This window comes from Dryobates pubescens, chromosome 19 (assembly GCF_014839835.1).
Source record: "Dryobates pubescens isolate bDryPub1 chromosome 19, bDryPub1.pri, whole genome shotgun sequence".
Classification (NCBI taxonomy): domain Eukaryota; kingdom Metazoa; phylum Chordata; class Aves; order Piciformes; family Picidae; genus Dryobates; species Dryobates pubescens.
In genome coordinates this window covers 15,272,558-15,288,381 of record NC_071630.1, presented here as the reverse complement: position 1 = coordinate 15,288,381, position 15,824 = coordinate 15,272,558, and the positions used below count along the sequence as shown (strand labels likewise).

General features: G+C 44.1%; 1 protein-coding gene across 1 annotated transcript in view; it reads right to left on the bottom strand.

The window, feature by feature from the left end:
* LOC104307854 (neural-cadherin) overlaps window positions 1-7,242 on the bottom strand; it is a 59,365-nt gene extending 52,123 nt beyond the window's left edge. Inside the window, exon 1 of the mRNA XM_054169936.1 lies at window positions 6,168-7,242. Coding sequence (XP_054025911.1) covers window positions 6,168-7,191 — 1,024 coding nt within the window. The 5' untranslated portion in view covers window positions 7,192-7,242. The remainder of the gene's footprint in view (window positions 1-6,167) is intronic.
* Between the last annotated feature and the right edge of the window lie 8,582 nt (window positions 7,243-15,824).

Genomic DNA, 15,824 nt, shown 5'->3' with positions numbered 1-15,824 from the left:
TCTTCTAAATACTGAATTTGTCTCCTCTTTACACCAAAACACTTAGGAGTCGAAGGAAAACTTACTGTGGGCTACAACTCTTTTATTCTAAAACCTAAACTCAAACAAACCAAAGTTTAAAGATACCCTATCAACAAATTTGGACACCACACTTCTGAGACTAACTGAAAAAGAGAAGTTAGGAAAAAATAATTTCTTAAAGAGATTTATAATTAAATAAAGGGTAATACAATTTCCATGTCAGAGAATCAATGTCCAACTGGAGATGTTATAAAGCAGCTTTGAGAAAGATCCTGTCCATAGGTTCCATAATTTACTACTTCAATCAGATTAACAGATTTGTGCTGAAATCTAGTTAGATTTTTTTTTATATTTTTTTTTAAAAAGAGCTTATTTCTTTTGCAGAAAGTGAACATTTGATATGATAAACAGCTTTGGTGCTCAAGTCCCAGTAGCCTCACAAAGACATTTTTAATCTGACTGCTCGGAGCAGACAGCATATAGTATCAAAACATTCAGACTGAATAAACATCAGCATTGCACTTTAAAGCTTCCCCAGTCGTTCCTTTCTGCCACAAAAGAGTAACATGCCAAACCTGTGAACACCTACACCAGTCCCAAACACAAAGAATGTACATTTTCTTTTGACTTAGTATCATGAAATCCACTGCAGTTCAGCAATACACATCTGCTGGATAATAAATGATGATTTCAATGTTAGTCCAGCTTGGTACCTGTTAATGTGGTTGTAATACATGAAAATGGTAATATGAATTGTGAAAAAATGAAGCTACTTAATTCATAGGAATGATCCCCACAGAATCAATACAGCTAGTAAAGGATAAAACAGATGATCTTTTGCTTCCAAGCATGAAAAGCCTCAAGATTTAAAATATCACTAAAACTGGTACCTCCACCCTATATGTCAATTGAAACAGGACAAATATACTTAAAATATAAGTGACTGCAGTTAACTCTTTGGGAGGTATGTCAAATATCACCCTTAGTAAATCCTCCGAGGAGAAAAAAAATGAATGACAGGGGATTACAAAGCTAATGCCCATGGATGAAGTAAGGTCAAAGGAGCTTGAGATGACAGAGGATTAGAGAGACAGGATCTTTCATGCACTTCCCTCGAGCATTAATGGAATAATAATGGTTCCTTCTCAAATTAAATGCTAGCTCACTGTTAAAATATTAATATGTATGACATTCTGAAAAATTTTACCTTATGTTCACCGGGTAAAAACTTAAAATAGCATTATGCTTTTGTGAAGAATAAGTAAATTGTATTCCAGTAAATTAAATGGGATAAAATCTGAATTGCCACAGAAAATGTGAGCACAGTTATCACTTCTTCAGGCAAGGTTAACTGAAGAATATAGGCCAGAGCTGAGTGGTCAGCAGGGTCACTGGAGGAATTCACTCATCAAGGACCTTGTGCCAAAGAAATATTCTCTGCAAGTTAAACTCTGAAATTGTGGAATTCTGTTTAGCATCTCTTTTGGTCAAACTGATAGATGAGTTTTTCCCGGTGTTTCTCTTTGATTTGTGGTTTGTCAGGGTTGTTTATTCTTTTGGCCAATACATTTGTAAATTATGGAAAACTGTTGGACCCTATTTCAATTTCAAATAAACGGGTTCAGCTCTCCAGACTGCATTTACCATTCAGCATCCAGGCAAAGTAATTTCAGTTCTCAAGGTGGCCACAAACGAAGTGCACAGCGAACAAACAGAACCAGCTCCATACCCTTTCCTCCACAAACTGCAGTTAATTTTATTGTAGTGCTAAAATGCACAAAATAATCATTTATTTCAATTATTAAAAATAATACCAAAGAAAGTATGGACTTATTTTGGCACCCACAGCTTAAAAAGACAACAAGCAAAAAAAAAGGACAAAACCATTAAATTTATAACCAAAAATATGTCCATTCAAAAAGTAACTACTGCATGTACCCATACTGGTAATGACAACAGTGATAGTAGTGATATAGGATAGAATAAACCAGGTTGGAAGAGACCTCCAAGATCATCACGTCCAACCTATCATCCAACACCACCTGATCAATGAAACCATGCAACCAAGCACCCTATCAAGTCCCCTCCTAAACACCTCCAATGATGGTGACTCCATCGCCTCCCCAGGCAGCCCATTCCAATGGGCAATCACTCTCTCTCTGTAGAATTTCTTCCTAACCTCCAGCCTAAACCTACCCCGGAGCAGCTTGAGACCATGTCCTCTTGTTCTGGTGCTCGTTGCCTGGGAGAAGAGACCAGCCCCCACCTGGCTACAATCTCTCTTCAGGTAGTTGTAGAAAGCAATAAGGCCTCCCCTGAGCCTCCTCTTCTCCAGGCTAAGCAACCTCAGCTCCCTCAGTCTCTCCTCATAGGGCTTGTGTTCCAAACCCCTCACCAACTTTGCTACCCTTCTCTGGACATGTTTCAGCAAGTCAACATCCATTTGTCACATTGGACCAGCAGCTTTGCCAAAAATCCCAACCCTGCATGCCAAAGAACTGTTCATGCTGCAGATGCCCCCCAAGGATATCCCTGATGGAGAAAAATACATACTAGGACCAAGCCTATGTCACACTACAGTTCTAAGAAACACTCCACATAGGGAGGAGTGAATCCGTTACACTGGTAGTTACTCTCCATCCCAAGCAGGGTGAGCTAGGTTAGCTCATACCTTCAACAGCCTGCAACTTAGAGTGAGGAAAGCCTTATTCTAAGAAAGTACAACTGTTACTCAAATATTGAGATGCTTAAGGCCTGGATGCATCTGGAACAGCATTTACTTCAATGAACATCAGCTCTGGACACACCACCATGTTGATTATGCAGGACAGAATTGAGAGGAAGCAAACAGAAGAGTACTTAAAATTTTATTTTAGCTAAAGAGAAAAAAAATAACCACACACCCTGTTACATAACCTTTGTGCTCCCTGGAACAAAAATTAACTCAGGAACAGGACATCTCTTACACAGTCATGGGACACAGTCATGAACTAAAGGGTGAAGGCTGTCACATAAACTAAGAAGAAACACTGATGAATGTTGCCTTATTACCATATCCCGGTCTTTTTGATACTATTTTAAGACTGAGCTATCAGGGGGGTAGGGGGAGAAATCCATTTTTCTTCCTAGAGATGCATCAGGACCACTTGTGCCACAATGCTTTTAAGCAGTCTTTATTGCTTTAGATAATAAAGTGCACCATATAAATGGATCATAATAGACTACTCTAAAAAATAAAGGACAAAGAGTCTAGGCTTCATGTACTAAACCACCTAAAAATCCTGTCCTGTCTTTGACATTATTGCCTGGGTTGAAGGACAGATTAACACCAGAATTACATTTTTTTAATTGATTTTCAATTCCCAGCTGCCAGACAGCGAGAATTTGGTGAGGGGGGTAGAAAATGAGAAATACATTAAAGGAAGTAATGCAACTTTATACCACTTGAACACAAATCAACATCTGATACCACAAGCTGTAACACCATAAAACCAGAGCTGCTGGGATATTTATGCTTATGCACAATGTAAAATAGGCCAGCAAATATTAAAAGCAAAGCAAACAAACTGGAATGAACCTGAACTCACACTTCTATTCACAACAAAAGTCAGTGTAACTACCTCCACACTTTAATTCACCCTGAAAGCTCACTTCTGTAAATACTGGAGGTTTTTTTTCCTAGAGTTCTTGCAATCTTCTTCCTAATTTCAAAGTAATGAAAACATCTAGTTCTGCTAGCCATCTTTATTCTACTCCGGTGCCACCCTTTTGGTTACCTTTCCTCACATTACTGAAGTTTGGATTGCAAGTAAAGAAAGAGACACAACTTTATAAATATGTTTCAGGTACCTATGTACTGTAACTTCTATAAAATGAAGGTAAGCATTCTGTAACTTCGGTTTTTAAAGGGGTCGAGTCATTATTAGCCTTTAGCTGTATTTTTATTTCTTAAACTTCAATCACCAGCACCTAAAGTATGCCATTTGTACTGTCCCAAACTCATTGTCATCTACCTAATTTCGTACTTCTGAGTTACTATTTTACTACTTCATACCACTAGCACTAACATATCAGGCTAGTGGAAAACACTCCATACTATTTAGTAAAACTACACAGTGATGAAAAAAAATCTGAAAAATGTTAGTTACTTTCTCTTCTTTTCTTTTAAGTAGGTCAGCAAGCTTTGCTTTGGCAAAGAAGTCTCTGGGTCTCTGGCATGATGGATTCACAGGCTACCTCAGACTTCTATATTCAGACTAGATAAGAGTAAAACCCATCACAAAGGTGAGACCAAATGTAACCAGAGGCAAGGTTAGCTACCACTTTTCTAACATCTTCTTGATCCTGACAGAGGGAGCTGTGACACCAACAAAAGGCTGAAACTTGAGCTACGTGACAGCAGATGATCATCCTAGAAGCACACTCAGCCTGACTCAATAGATTTTGTCACTGTCTCTTACTAATGACATCCCCTTTGGCATGTAGCCTTTCTAAAGATTGAGTAGTGAAGATAGGACACAGAAGGCATTTGTGTCTTGGAAATTGGTCTATGAACCTCCTGGTTAGCAGCCAAAGCTCAAGCCAGAATACGGTGTAAAGCCAGTACAAGTGACTGACATCAATATGCTGCAGCAATAGGGATGACAAAGACCAAGTGAGAATGAGAGAAAGATCTGAGAGTCATTCCTCAGGACCCAAGTGAAATGAGTTGGTGACCTAGCCTGCTTCACAGGGGGAGTACCCATGTCACTGAAACTGCCAGCACTAATTAGAATCCCTGCAGGTGTCCTCAGGGATTTTACAGACACCAAGGAATAAACTGCCTCAGTCCTATGGACTGCTTCTCAGTCAGAAAGCAGAAGAGATGAGGGAAAGGAATAGTAATGGGAAGCTTTTCATCTCTCCCTCCTGCATTCCTCTGTGGCTGACCGAAGTTACTCTGAGCAGTTGCACTGCTGAGAAGTTAATAATTTTCACAAGCACTCAAGGTCACACCATACAACCCCCTTTCTAAACCTTTTCAAGATGGAATCAAACCAACCAACTCATTTCTGCTGATACAACTTTCTACAGAATGCTCACATTATAGACAATCTTCACAACATTATTATAATCAAAATTAACATGAAAATAACAAGAGGCACAGTGAATGCAGGTGGATATCCACCAGCCAGTGACTTTAAAATATGCTTAAACGAGGCGATATTTTCATAGGTGAGAAATATTAACCAAGATGACAATTCAAATGTAAAAAGTAATAGATGTAATCATCCAGAGATTAATTAAATTAGCTTATTTAACTAGAATAAGACCCTGTGAGAGATGACAATTTGAAGCATAAACCTGTTGGGTAGTGGTGCACATTGGGCTCCTCACTCTTTCAAAAAGAGCAGCCAAACAAACACAAAGGCACCAATCTTGCAAAAACTCACATTGTGCTTCTGAGCCAAACATGCTTAACTTCAGCAATGACTCAAAACTCAGTGACTCCAGCTGCATGCTTCAGGTTTAGCATTTGCAGAATCAGAGCTGCAGGAAATACTTTAATAGAAAACAGTTGTGTAAGAATCATGGTATATTGTGGTATATCTGACATGCTTTATCTCCACATGCATACACCATAAGTAACACTCGGGTTACACCCCACATTTTCCATGCTGCTCATTAATGACTAAGAATTTTAACAGGTGAAATAGTTGAATTCTGACAACCACCTTAGTGCTCTAAGCTTTTTAACAGAGCTGTACAGCTCATATACACTAACTGTGCCATTCTCGGCACCTGTGGTGTTTCAACCTGTATCTACAAGATTCAAGTATGTGTTCCACAGCACAGCATATGACACCTGATGATGCTAAACTGTCCTTGTGTGCTTGCTGTCACTTGGGGACGGATGTGTTACTCCTTGAAATGCAAAACATCCTCAAGCTTACTGATGGGACAAGACCATTGCTCTGTGTAAGACCCTGTGGTTTTTTGCAGCTGCAGCTGTGAGGGTGAGCACAGGAGCCCACGGCTGCGGGGACAGCCCGGGTCGGCGGGCCCACCTGTGCCTGTGAGGACAGCCCACGCCCGCGGGGGCAGCCTAAGTCGGCGAGTCTACCCGTCCCGTGGAAACAAGTCCGTGCCCTCACGTCCACACCTACCTCGGCGCTCCTGGACGCGGACGACGAGCTCCCAGGCGGCCGCCGCCTCCCTGTCCAGGACCGCGGCCAGCGTCACTTCGCCGCTGTCCCGCTCCACGCGCACCGGCGCCTCCTCGACGGGCGGCGACACCAGCTCGAACCAGGCGGAGGCGAAGCGCGCCGAGGCCAGTGTGGCCAGGTGGCTGCCCGGGCGGGCGTCCTCGGGCAGGGAGAGAGTCAGGGGCGCGGCGGGTGGCAGCACGGCCCGCCGACGGCGGCGGGCGGCGGGAGGAGACGGCAGCCGCTTGGCCTGCGGCAGAACCTCGAGCTCCAGGGGTTCGCTGAGCAGCGCTGGGCGGCCGCGGTCCCGCGCGTAGAGGCGCAGCGGGATGGGCGCGCGCAGGTGGAGCAGGGAGCGCACCAGCAGCACGCGCCCGCTGCGCGGCACCACGAAGAAGTGCGCGCTGCGCGGAAGGGCGAAGTAGCGCAGCTCCGCGTTGGCGCCCGCGTCCGCATCCTCGGCGCGCGCCTGCCACACCTGGGACCTGAGCGCCAGCGTCTCCTCCACGCGGAGCTGCGTGACGCCGCCGCGCGGCGCCCCCACGAAGCGCGGCGCGTTGTCGTTGTCGTCCAGCACGCGGACAGTAAGCGCGGCCAGCTCGGCGGCCGCGGAGCCGCGGGGCAGGCAGCGCTTGCAGCACAGCCCCAGGCGGAAGGAATAGAGCTCCCGCGCCTCGCGGTCCAGCGGGCGGCTGGTGCGCAGCCAGACGCGGGCGGTGCGGGCATGCAGCGACACCTGGAAGTGCGCGTGGCCCTCACCCAGCAGCTGCAGATGCCAGCGGCGCCCCTGCACCTTGGCGCACCAGGGCTCGGGCCCCAGCCGCGTCAGGGGGATGCTCAGCCCGCGCACACGCGTGCCCGCCGGGCGGTTCTCTGCTACGTGCCCCTCGAATGAGGGTCTCCTCCGCGGGGCGGCGCGGGCGGCGGCCAGCGCCCAGCATAGCAGCAGGCAGCCGGCGACGCGCGGGGCTCCGTGGGGCCCCATGACGGCTGCAAGCGGCGCAGGTTTCCGTCGGGCTGCGCGGCGCTGCCCGCCGCTCCTTGCAGCGGCACGGCCAGTGGGCGGGCGGGGAGGGGCCGGGGCCGCGGGGCAGGGCCGCGGCCGGGAGGCAGTGCCACTGCGCTGGGCCGGGCGCTGCGCCCGGCTTGGGGCTGGTACTACAGCTGCAGGGCGCGGCAGGCAGCGCGCGTGGAGTACACCGCTCTGTGCATCTGGACTAAGAAGTCCCTGATGGGTTAATTGCCCATTATCCCACATTACCCTCCTTGTGTAATGATACCGCCGCCTGCTCTACCTCCCCAAGCACCGTACCTTCCCCAGGAGCCAAGTTCTTCGTCCTTACCCCAGGCATCAGTACACAGGTGGTGTCCCACGGTCTGCTGCGCGTCTCGAACAGACTTTCCCGATATTTGACTGTCTGCTGAAAGTACTTTCTTGCTGATTTCCAGACAGGTCCTTATTGTAAAATCCCACTTTTATCCTCGGGTTGCACTTGAGCAGCGTCAATGGCCTAAAGTTACATCTCCAGTCATGATTCATCAGCTCCCTAATACCCCCAGATTTGTAAAGGCGAAAGAAATCTTTTAGGCAAAATGTAGTTTAACTAGAAAACATTTCTGGTAATAAAGAGAAAGAAATAGAATCCAACATTTATTAAATGACACTGTGATTTTTGTATAAGTGAGTAAAACTAACCAGTAAAACTAAGCATCATCATTAAAGTTTGAAAATTACTGAATTACAGTCTTTGTAACTTAGTCATTTATAGTATTGATGTAATTTTTAAAAGAAATGCTATGTCAAGTAGTTGATGCAGAATTTGCATTTTACAAGTCAGATTTCCTTTAAGATAAAGAGGAAACATTCTGAGGAAAAGCTTGCACTTCGCCTTATGGACCTGCACTGCAAGTGCTCAGGCAGGAGAGAAGGGTTGCTTCCTGGTTTACATATATCTTGTAGCTGTAGGGCAAGATAGCTCAGGCAAAAGGGGCAAAATTTGCTTTGCTTTTGATCAAAAGCCAATTATGCCTGAAGCTCTCAACAGCCACGTACTCAATAGCTGACTTTCAAGAAGGAGAAAGTAAATGATCCTAGGGGACTTCCATCCCCTAGGATCATTTACTATAAATAACTATAACAGAATTAATATACCCCTCTAGAGCCAAACGACACATATGTCCCCTCTGGTACATCTGACAGACATTATCCCAAGCACCAATTGAAACTTCGAAGAGTTCTGCTCTCCTGCCTGTCTAGACAAAGGAAGCTCTTTCTACACTATTTACTTCCCACTCATGATTCTACAAGTGTCTTGGCACACAGATCTGCAGGATCTAGCCCAAAACAACAGTCCCTGTGCTATTTCAGATGGTTTGCACATTGCCACTTTTTATAACAACTCTTACAGCTCCATTTTCTCAAGTGCAAGTATAAGTGATAATCCTCTTCCGTATAATTTTGCAAACTAAACCTAAATTATTCAGGAGTACAGCTGCTGTTGTCTAATCCTTCCTAGCTCTTGCAGCTTTCTCATCACACTTCACAATTTTTTTTTCTTGGAAACTAACGGTCAAATGAGTACAAGAAACACCTTCTGTCATGCTAAGAGCAGAATGCTTCCTCCAAAACTGAAAACCTGGTGGTATTTTCAATATCTTTCAGAATTTGTAAAAATTAATTTCCAGTTTATTTCAAACAGCTCAAAGACCCTTCCTGCTGTTAAGCATAGTATGGTACATACAAGTCCAAGAAGGCTAGAATAAACGTCTTGATTACAACAGTCCATGTGAATGGGTGCACTTATGCAGTCAGAAACATCTGCTATATAACTTATAACCAAATTCATTGAGCTATATATACACATAAGAAAAGTGAAATCTGAGGTGTTGTTGAAATCAGATAATACAGTAGCACTAAATTCTCACCAAGCAACATCTAATGGCATATTCTGTTTTCCCTGGCTAGGGCCTTTCTACTTATCAAATTAATTACTGGATGTGTTCCAGTGTGATCTGGTATAGGTCATCCTGCTCTGGCAGCTGGGTAAACCACAATGAATGCACATACCTGGCACCAAACCTTCATAAGCCTTTCTTGGAGTCTTTTTCAATTATCTGTATACAAGCAGTACACAGAAATTATAAATTAATTCATGCTTGTATTTCCTATTTATAAGCATAATGCTCCAAAACCTCAATGCTTTTGGTCAACACATTTCTCTGTGTTTCAGAATCTCAAACTAATTTTGTCTCAGCAAAGCTAATCAGAAGAACAGAATTTACACTGTCAGGGTTTGCAGGTTGGCAAAGAAAACTTATCTGATTCAATTCTGGCCAGGTTGCAGCAGAAGCCAGGCAGGTTTCTGGACAGCTTTTCAGCAATCCTGCCTAAAGAGCTGTTGAGAAACCTGATCTTCCAGATTCTGCATCTCTGGGAAACACATCATACAGACTACAGCCCTATGGCTCAGGGTGTTAAGGTCTCCAGGGTCTGGAGCAGACAACTGCTACAAAATCAGGGAGCCCACATCTGCCAAGGTCAGTAGCTCTGAGAGCCACAGATGGACTGACCTAAATCCAGTGTAACACTCTTCCACAGAGATTTGCTAGATTTGAGAGGAGTTTTCTCCTAAGTGATAGGAAGCAAATTTTTTAATATCACACATCAGCACATTAAACAAAAGCCTGCTTAAAACAGGTTTACACAGAGTATCCATTGGAGCTAATGTTTAAATAACTATGAGCAATGTGACAACACCAAACACTGGTGTCTGCACTTGTTTGAGATGTCTTACACTGTACATCAGAATTAGCATGTGTCAGTCAGATTGACATTTATTATGAGAAATATTCTTGTTTAGTGAGTAATACAGAATAATACACTACCTACAAAGGCAGAAGCCACCAGTAATTAGCTCATCTTTGTCTTTGAAAATTAAAGAATCTGGAGTGATACAAACATAACCTAATATTTGGCTGACTTCCACTTCAAGCATACTCAAGCATACTATCACTGGAAAATGAAATACCAAAGCTTATGGCTGCAATCAGGGCATATAGAAACCTATTAAAGGGAATACTGAGAAAATATTCTTGTTTCTACAGCCCAAGGAATCAGTAAGGAATGATGCCTCCATGAAGGATTCATCATCTTCCTTCACATGATGTGAAGGTGTGGTGTGACAAGCTGAAAGCAATCACTCTACCTCTGAATGAATTCTCTTATAAGTAATTCTAGGTAAAAGACTGCTCAGGCAGCAGATCATCTGCTTTCCTTAGTATTAGACTATGCCCCACTTCCACAGCCCTTTCTTACAACAGCTACTGATTCACATGTGTGTGGAATATCTAAAATGCTGCAGAGGTCACCTAGGATCTTCTCACCATATCTTGACCTAAGCAATAGTACATGACAAAAGTGAAAATGCTTTTTACCCTAATCTCACCTTTCTTTTTCCAGCTCTGGTCGTTTGATGACCTTCTTCTGTAGCTTTCTTGCAGTCTTACCTCCATTTACTCTTCTGTCACTCTTTTCATCTGCAGCAGCTTTATAGGGTAATAGTGAGTTAAAGTGGGTTAACCCAACTGCTTTTACTCCACAGACTCTTAATTAAATACATAATTTAAACCAGCATTGTTCCATACCATGTAAAGTAGATTCTTCCCATAAGCTACAGCAGAATCTAATAGTTGGAATGCAGTAAATACTTGCCTTAGTTATCAAACAAACAAACTAAATCTGGTGCACTTCTTGTCCCAGTGTCATTTCCAAAACCTAGTAAGAAGTAAAGTTCAACTCTGTTACTAAAGAAAACAGATACTCAACACAAAGGAGAGAACTGATAGGCAAATTTGATTTTGACATGGGAGTATCTTTTAATAAAGCCACACTTCAAAATTTGTCAAAATTCAAAGGATATGGAAGAGTCTGCTTGGGATGTTGGGGTGGGGGAAGAGGGGGAGGAGGGCACTGCTAAAATTAAAACTTAGTTTTGGTGGGCCACAAGGATATACTACCATATGTAAATTTATCAAGAGTTTTAAAACTCCTAAATGAATACTTATAGAAAAGTGAGAGTATCTAATTTTATTACATAAAGCAACACTCTGGCAACAACAATAGCTTTATTTTAACTTCATGAAATATTTATGAATTGTCTATTCCCTATTATTCACAGGTCAGTGATTTACTGGGTAGCACAGGTTTCAGAACCAGCAATGTTCAGCTGCAAATACAGCTAAGGAAGAAGCGTGATCCTGACCTCCTCTTACCTGAAGTGCTTTACCTGCTCAGCTAGGTTGAATATAATGGTCCTAGGCTGTTAATACAGTTGCTTTGTTCAAACTAATTCCTAGTTTGAATCTGAAATATGGTAGGAAATGTTCTTAAGAAGGGACAGTGAGACAATATAGTCAACATTTGTCATTAATCAACAAATAAGTGACTAAGTGCCTCATCCTGTAGAAATTTAACAACACAGTAAATACTATTATAGCAGAATGGAATGATATATTACAGCCCCCAAAAGAAAAGCAGTGTAACTTTCACTCTAAACAGAGTTTGCTGTGTCATAACTCTAAGTATTTATTTCATTTACAATTGCATGAGGAAGGAGATATTTTGTTCATGCACTGCCATTCTTCTGTTATTACTGTAACAGTGTCATTTAAGGATGATTATGAGGTGAATGTAAGCGTTACTGAAAAGACAAGCCTTTGTAATGATAAAACCTTGTGGGGGAAAAAAACAAACACACAAACAAAAAACATTTCTTGAGTCCTCTAGTGTTTAAGTCCCAAAGAGCTTATCTAAATTAATACCCTTGAGATTTCTACATATCTCAAAGAGTACTGATAACTTTTCTTGTCACTCTGCTTAATTACTACCATACACATAGTGCATTATTACGTTCAACCAAACTACTATTGAGCACCTTTTAAAGCTGAAAAATGCATCATGAAAGAATACAAAGTACCGAGCATACGGGACGGTCGCAGCGCTTCCTTACCTAGAGGCACCAAAGAGCGCGGCGGCAGAAGGGCACCGTTGCACCGATTGCCTTTACGAGCGTCTGGCAGCTGCGGGGCTCAGCAGCTGCATTACCTAACCATACACACCTGGTGGCAGCAGCGAGCGCGACAGTACAGGGCACAACGGCGCTGATGCCGACTCCATAGCAACGCGTGGCTCCGCTGCCATAGTGACGTTTGGTCCCACTGCGCAAGCGCCGACCCAAAGCAACGCGCGGGTCCGCTACGCTTGTGTCAACCCCATAGCAACAAGTTGGCTCCAATGTCCGTGTGCCAACTCCACGGCAACAGTTTCTTATCTCTCCGATCCTTTGCACAATACAGTAGATACAGGAGATTTTGTTTTGAAATCCTTTATAATACATACATGAATATGATTTTTCAAAATCGACATAAAAATTAGAGATTTTTTTTTTCCTCTGTTTCAACATCTTTCACCCATACTTACTGTTTTAAATATTTTTTTAATCCTTCCCAAAAATTTTCAGTCATTTAGGTCTGCAAGTACCTTTTTGGGAGGAATGCTCCCATCCCCTACTCACCTGCTCCTCTGCTGCATCACCAACCCCCCTAAATGACATCACTATTGCCTGAAATAAAAGACTCTGGAACCAAAGATCTGTTTAAAGAGGAGACTCAGCTGATTCAGTGACAGATACTAGGAGATATTTCCACAAAGCCTGCACATCACTGAGGATTCTCAGTGGTTATTTACACATGAGTTTTACATAGTAATGCTAATCTAACACCATTATTCCTCCTACTTATTACACATTCATAAGGTTGTGCAAATATATTTTAATGCAGGCATATTTTCATTTTGTTGCATTGGCAAAATACTTATTTGCTTGCACATGGTCTGTGGTGGTCATCTGGCGAGTGGCATCCCCTTCCTCACATTATCCTCCTATGGTATTCAGTCAGCTCAAGACACTGAAATGTTTATCCAACTCTGCCAGCTTTCCAGAAAAAATTAAGGATGTGCCTTAAACAAACACTTCCTTATCTGATATTAGTGCCCATACTTGGTGTACACAGATGGTCCTTGAGCTGATTAATCACTTTGCTTATTTTTCTTCATTCTTTTCCATTTTTTTCCTCATGCAGGGAGAGTGAGGCCAGGCAAAGATGACCCATGGGTGCAGTCAGCAGCATCCCCATAAGAAGAATGGACAACCTAATCCTCAGCATAGCTTTTGGAAGACAGAAAGAAGAAACAACATCGTTGTTACTTTAGCTTGCCCTGACTGGAGCCAGCTCCTTCTGCAGGAGACACATCGAGGGCTAGCTTGCCACATCAGGACAGGGCTTGGGAGTGCCCAGGGGCCACGGGACAGGCTTCAGAGGAGCTACTGGATCTTGGGGAAGCTGCACGGGGCGAGTGGAGCTGGGGAGAGACTCAAGGGGACCTCCGGCGAGGTGGGAAGGGGTTCGGCAGCAGAGCCCTGAGGGGTTGCCTGCCTCCTCCTCTCCCTTCCCATCAGCTCCCGAGTAACACCCTGGACCGGCCCTGACCTGGCTCGACTCTAGCGGACCCGGAACCTGCAGCAGCTAGCAGGAGACATCCCCACACTCGCCGAAAGGCCTCAGTTAACTCAGCGGTGGCCTTGGCGCTGCAGTTCCGCATTTGGTACGGCTGCAGTATTTTCTTACCGAGAGGCATCATCCTCGCACTGCCGTTACCGCTGGACAGCAGCGTGCAGCCCGGGGACAGCGCGGCGCTTGGCAGGTGCCTGCATTACCGAGTTCTGGACGCATGACGGCAGCAAAGAGCACTGCAACGCGCTGCACGACCGCGAACGCGAATGCGCGACTCGGCTCTGCCCAGACACAGGCTGGCAACATGAGGGCTGCGGGAGGCGATGTCAGCCCAAAGCAGGCGGCCAAGTGACCTGCAGAATCCATGTCTCCCAGCACCATCCACAAAGCGCCCCGCCCTCTGCCACAGACACACTGGGTACATCTCAGGGTGCCACAGGCAAAGCCTGGAGAACTCATGCAATCCTGGAGGTGGGAGGCCAGGTCTGGGCACAATGGCAAATGCCACTAACAGGTCTGAGCATGCATAAATCCCCAGCAGCCCAGTGAACAGCATTGGTGGTCTCTGGGACCCCCTCACTGACCCAAAAGCAGTCTTAAGAGACCTTCAGACCATCTCACTCTCCGTCCAAAGCACTAAGTGGCCTTCCTTCCTTGGGGTCCTCAAGCACTACAGGGCCTATAATCAGCCACAAGTGTGAAAAATAAAGCAGTTATTCATTAATACACCTAGCACCTGGGAACAGGCTGCCTGTGCTCACCCAAACCCTGTGAGACCACGTAAGGGTCATTACTGGAATAGCATTCATCACTGGTGGGGAAGGGTCAGCTTCTGCTTCAGCCCTTGATCTGTCCGGTCACTGAGCAGCCACGAGCCTCTCCTCCTCTTTTTCATTCAGCAACAGGATTTGAAAGAAACACCCTGACTTCACCCCCTTGTTCCTCTGCCTTACCCCTTAGTAAGGACTCTGCAATAAACCTGCACAGCTCTCAGATCATCTGCCACTTCAGCAGTCTGACTCAGTGCATCATGCCCACACTGTATCAATCTCAGACCTTAGATCAGAGGGCAGAGCTGAAGGCGAGGTTGTTAAAACATTACTATAGCAATCCTAAACAAAAGACTTGTACGATCAAGTTGCTAGTGATGCACATAACCTGAGAAGGTGCAGGCCTGCACATCCAACTTCATTTCCAGCCTGCATGGTGCTGCACATATCCCTTGCTAGCCAAATAAACTTAGCTGTCTAACTGCATTAAAGGAGCCTGTCAGCAGCTCCCACTTGGAATGGATAATACAGCATCTGCATGTCATTATCATAAAGTAAAGCAGCAAGTTCCCATGTGAGCATTTTTTTGTTTGATGACAGAAATGATTTAGAGAATTATTTTAAGAAAATCCTCTAAGACCTCTAAAGACCAAGGCATTGGTAGAATCTCCCTACAGAGGGGTTCTGCAAGATATGACAAGGCTTGATTGAAGACCACTCTGGTTCTGTGCAAATCAGATTTCTCAACATCTGAAGGACACAGTACTACCCATACCAACCTATTTTTCCTTCTGGCATTAAGTTCTCTGAATGGAATTTTGATCAATGCCTTCTGCAGTGTAAATACCTTTCTCTGTGAGATCAACAGTCCAAAGTTTATCATCTCAGGATTTAGACCTGATTTACTTTATTGTTTAACAATAAACTGTAAACCCTGAAATCTAGCTGAAAAACTGCCAATGTCAGAGCCCAGATGGTTGCAGGAGCTTTACAACATATGGCTGAGTTTAGAGTTTAACACCTATTTCTTGAGCAGTAAATGTGTAGACTGTAAATCCTAACTGATAAATACCGAAGCCAGCAAGATTAACAAGTAAACCATAATGCCCAAGTCAGAAACCCTTGATTCTAAAAATAAAATTTAAAAAAAAAAAAAAAGGGGGGGGGCACAAGACAATTTCCAAACCCTCAGTTTTATAGGAGAAACACTTTCTCTTCTTTGTGAGTGCAGCAGAACTGTAAGACATGTCACAAACACTTTATAGTTGCTTGGGTTTAG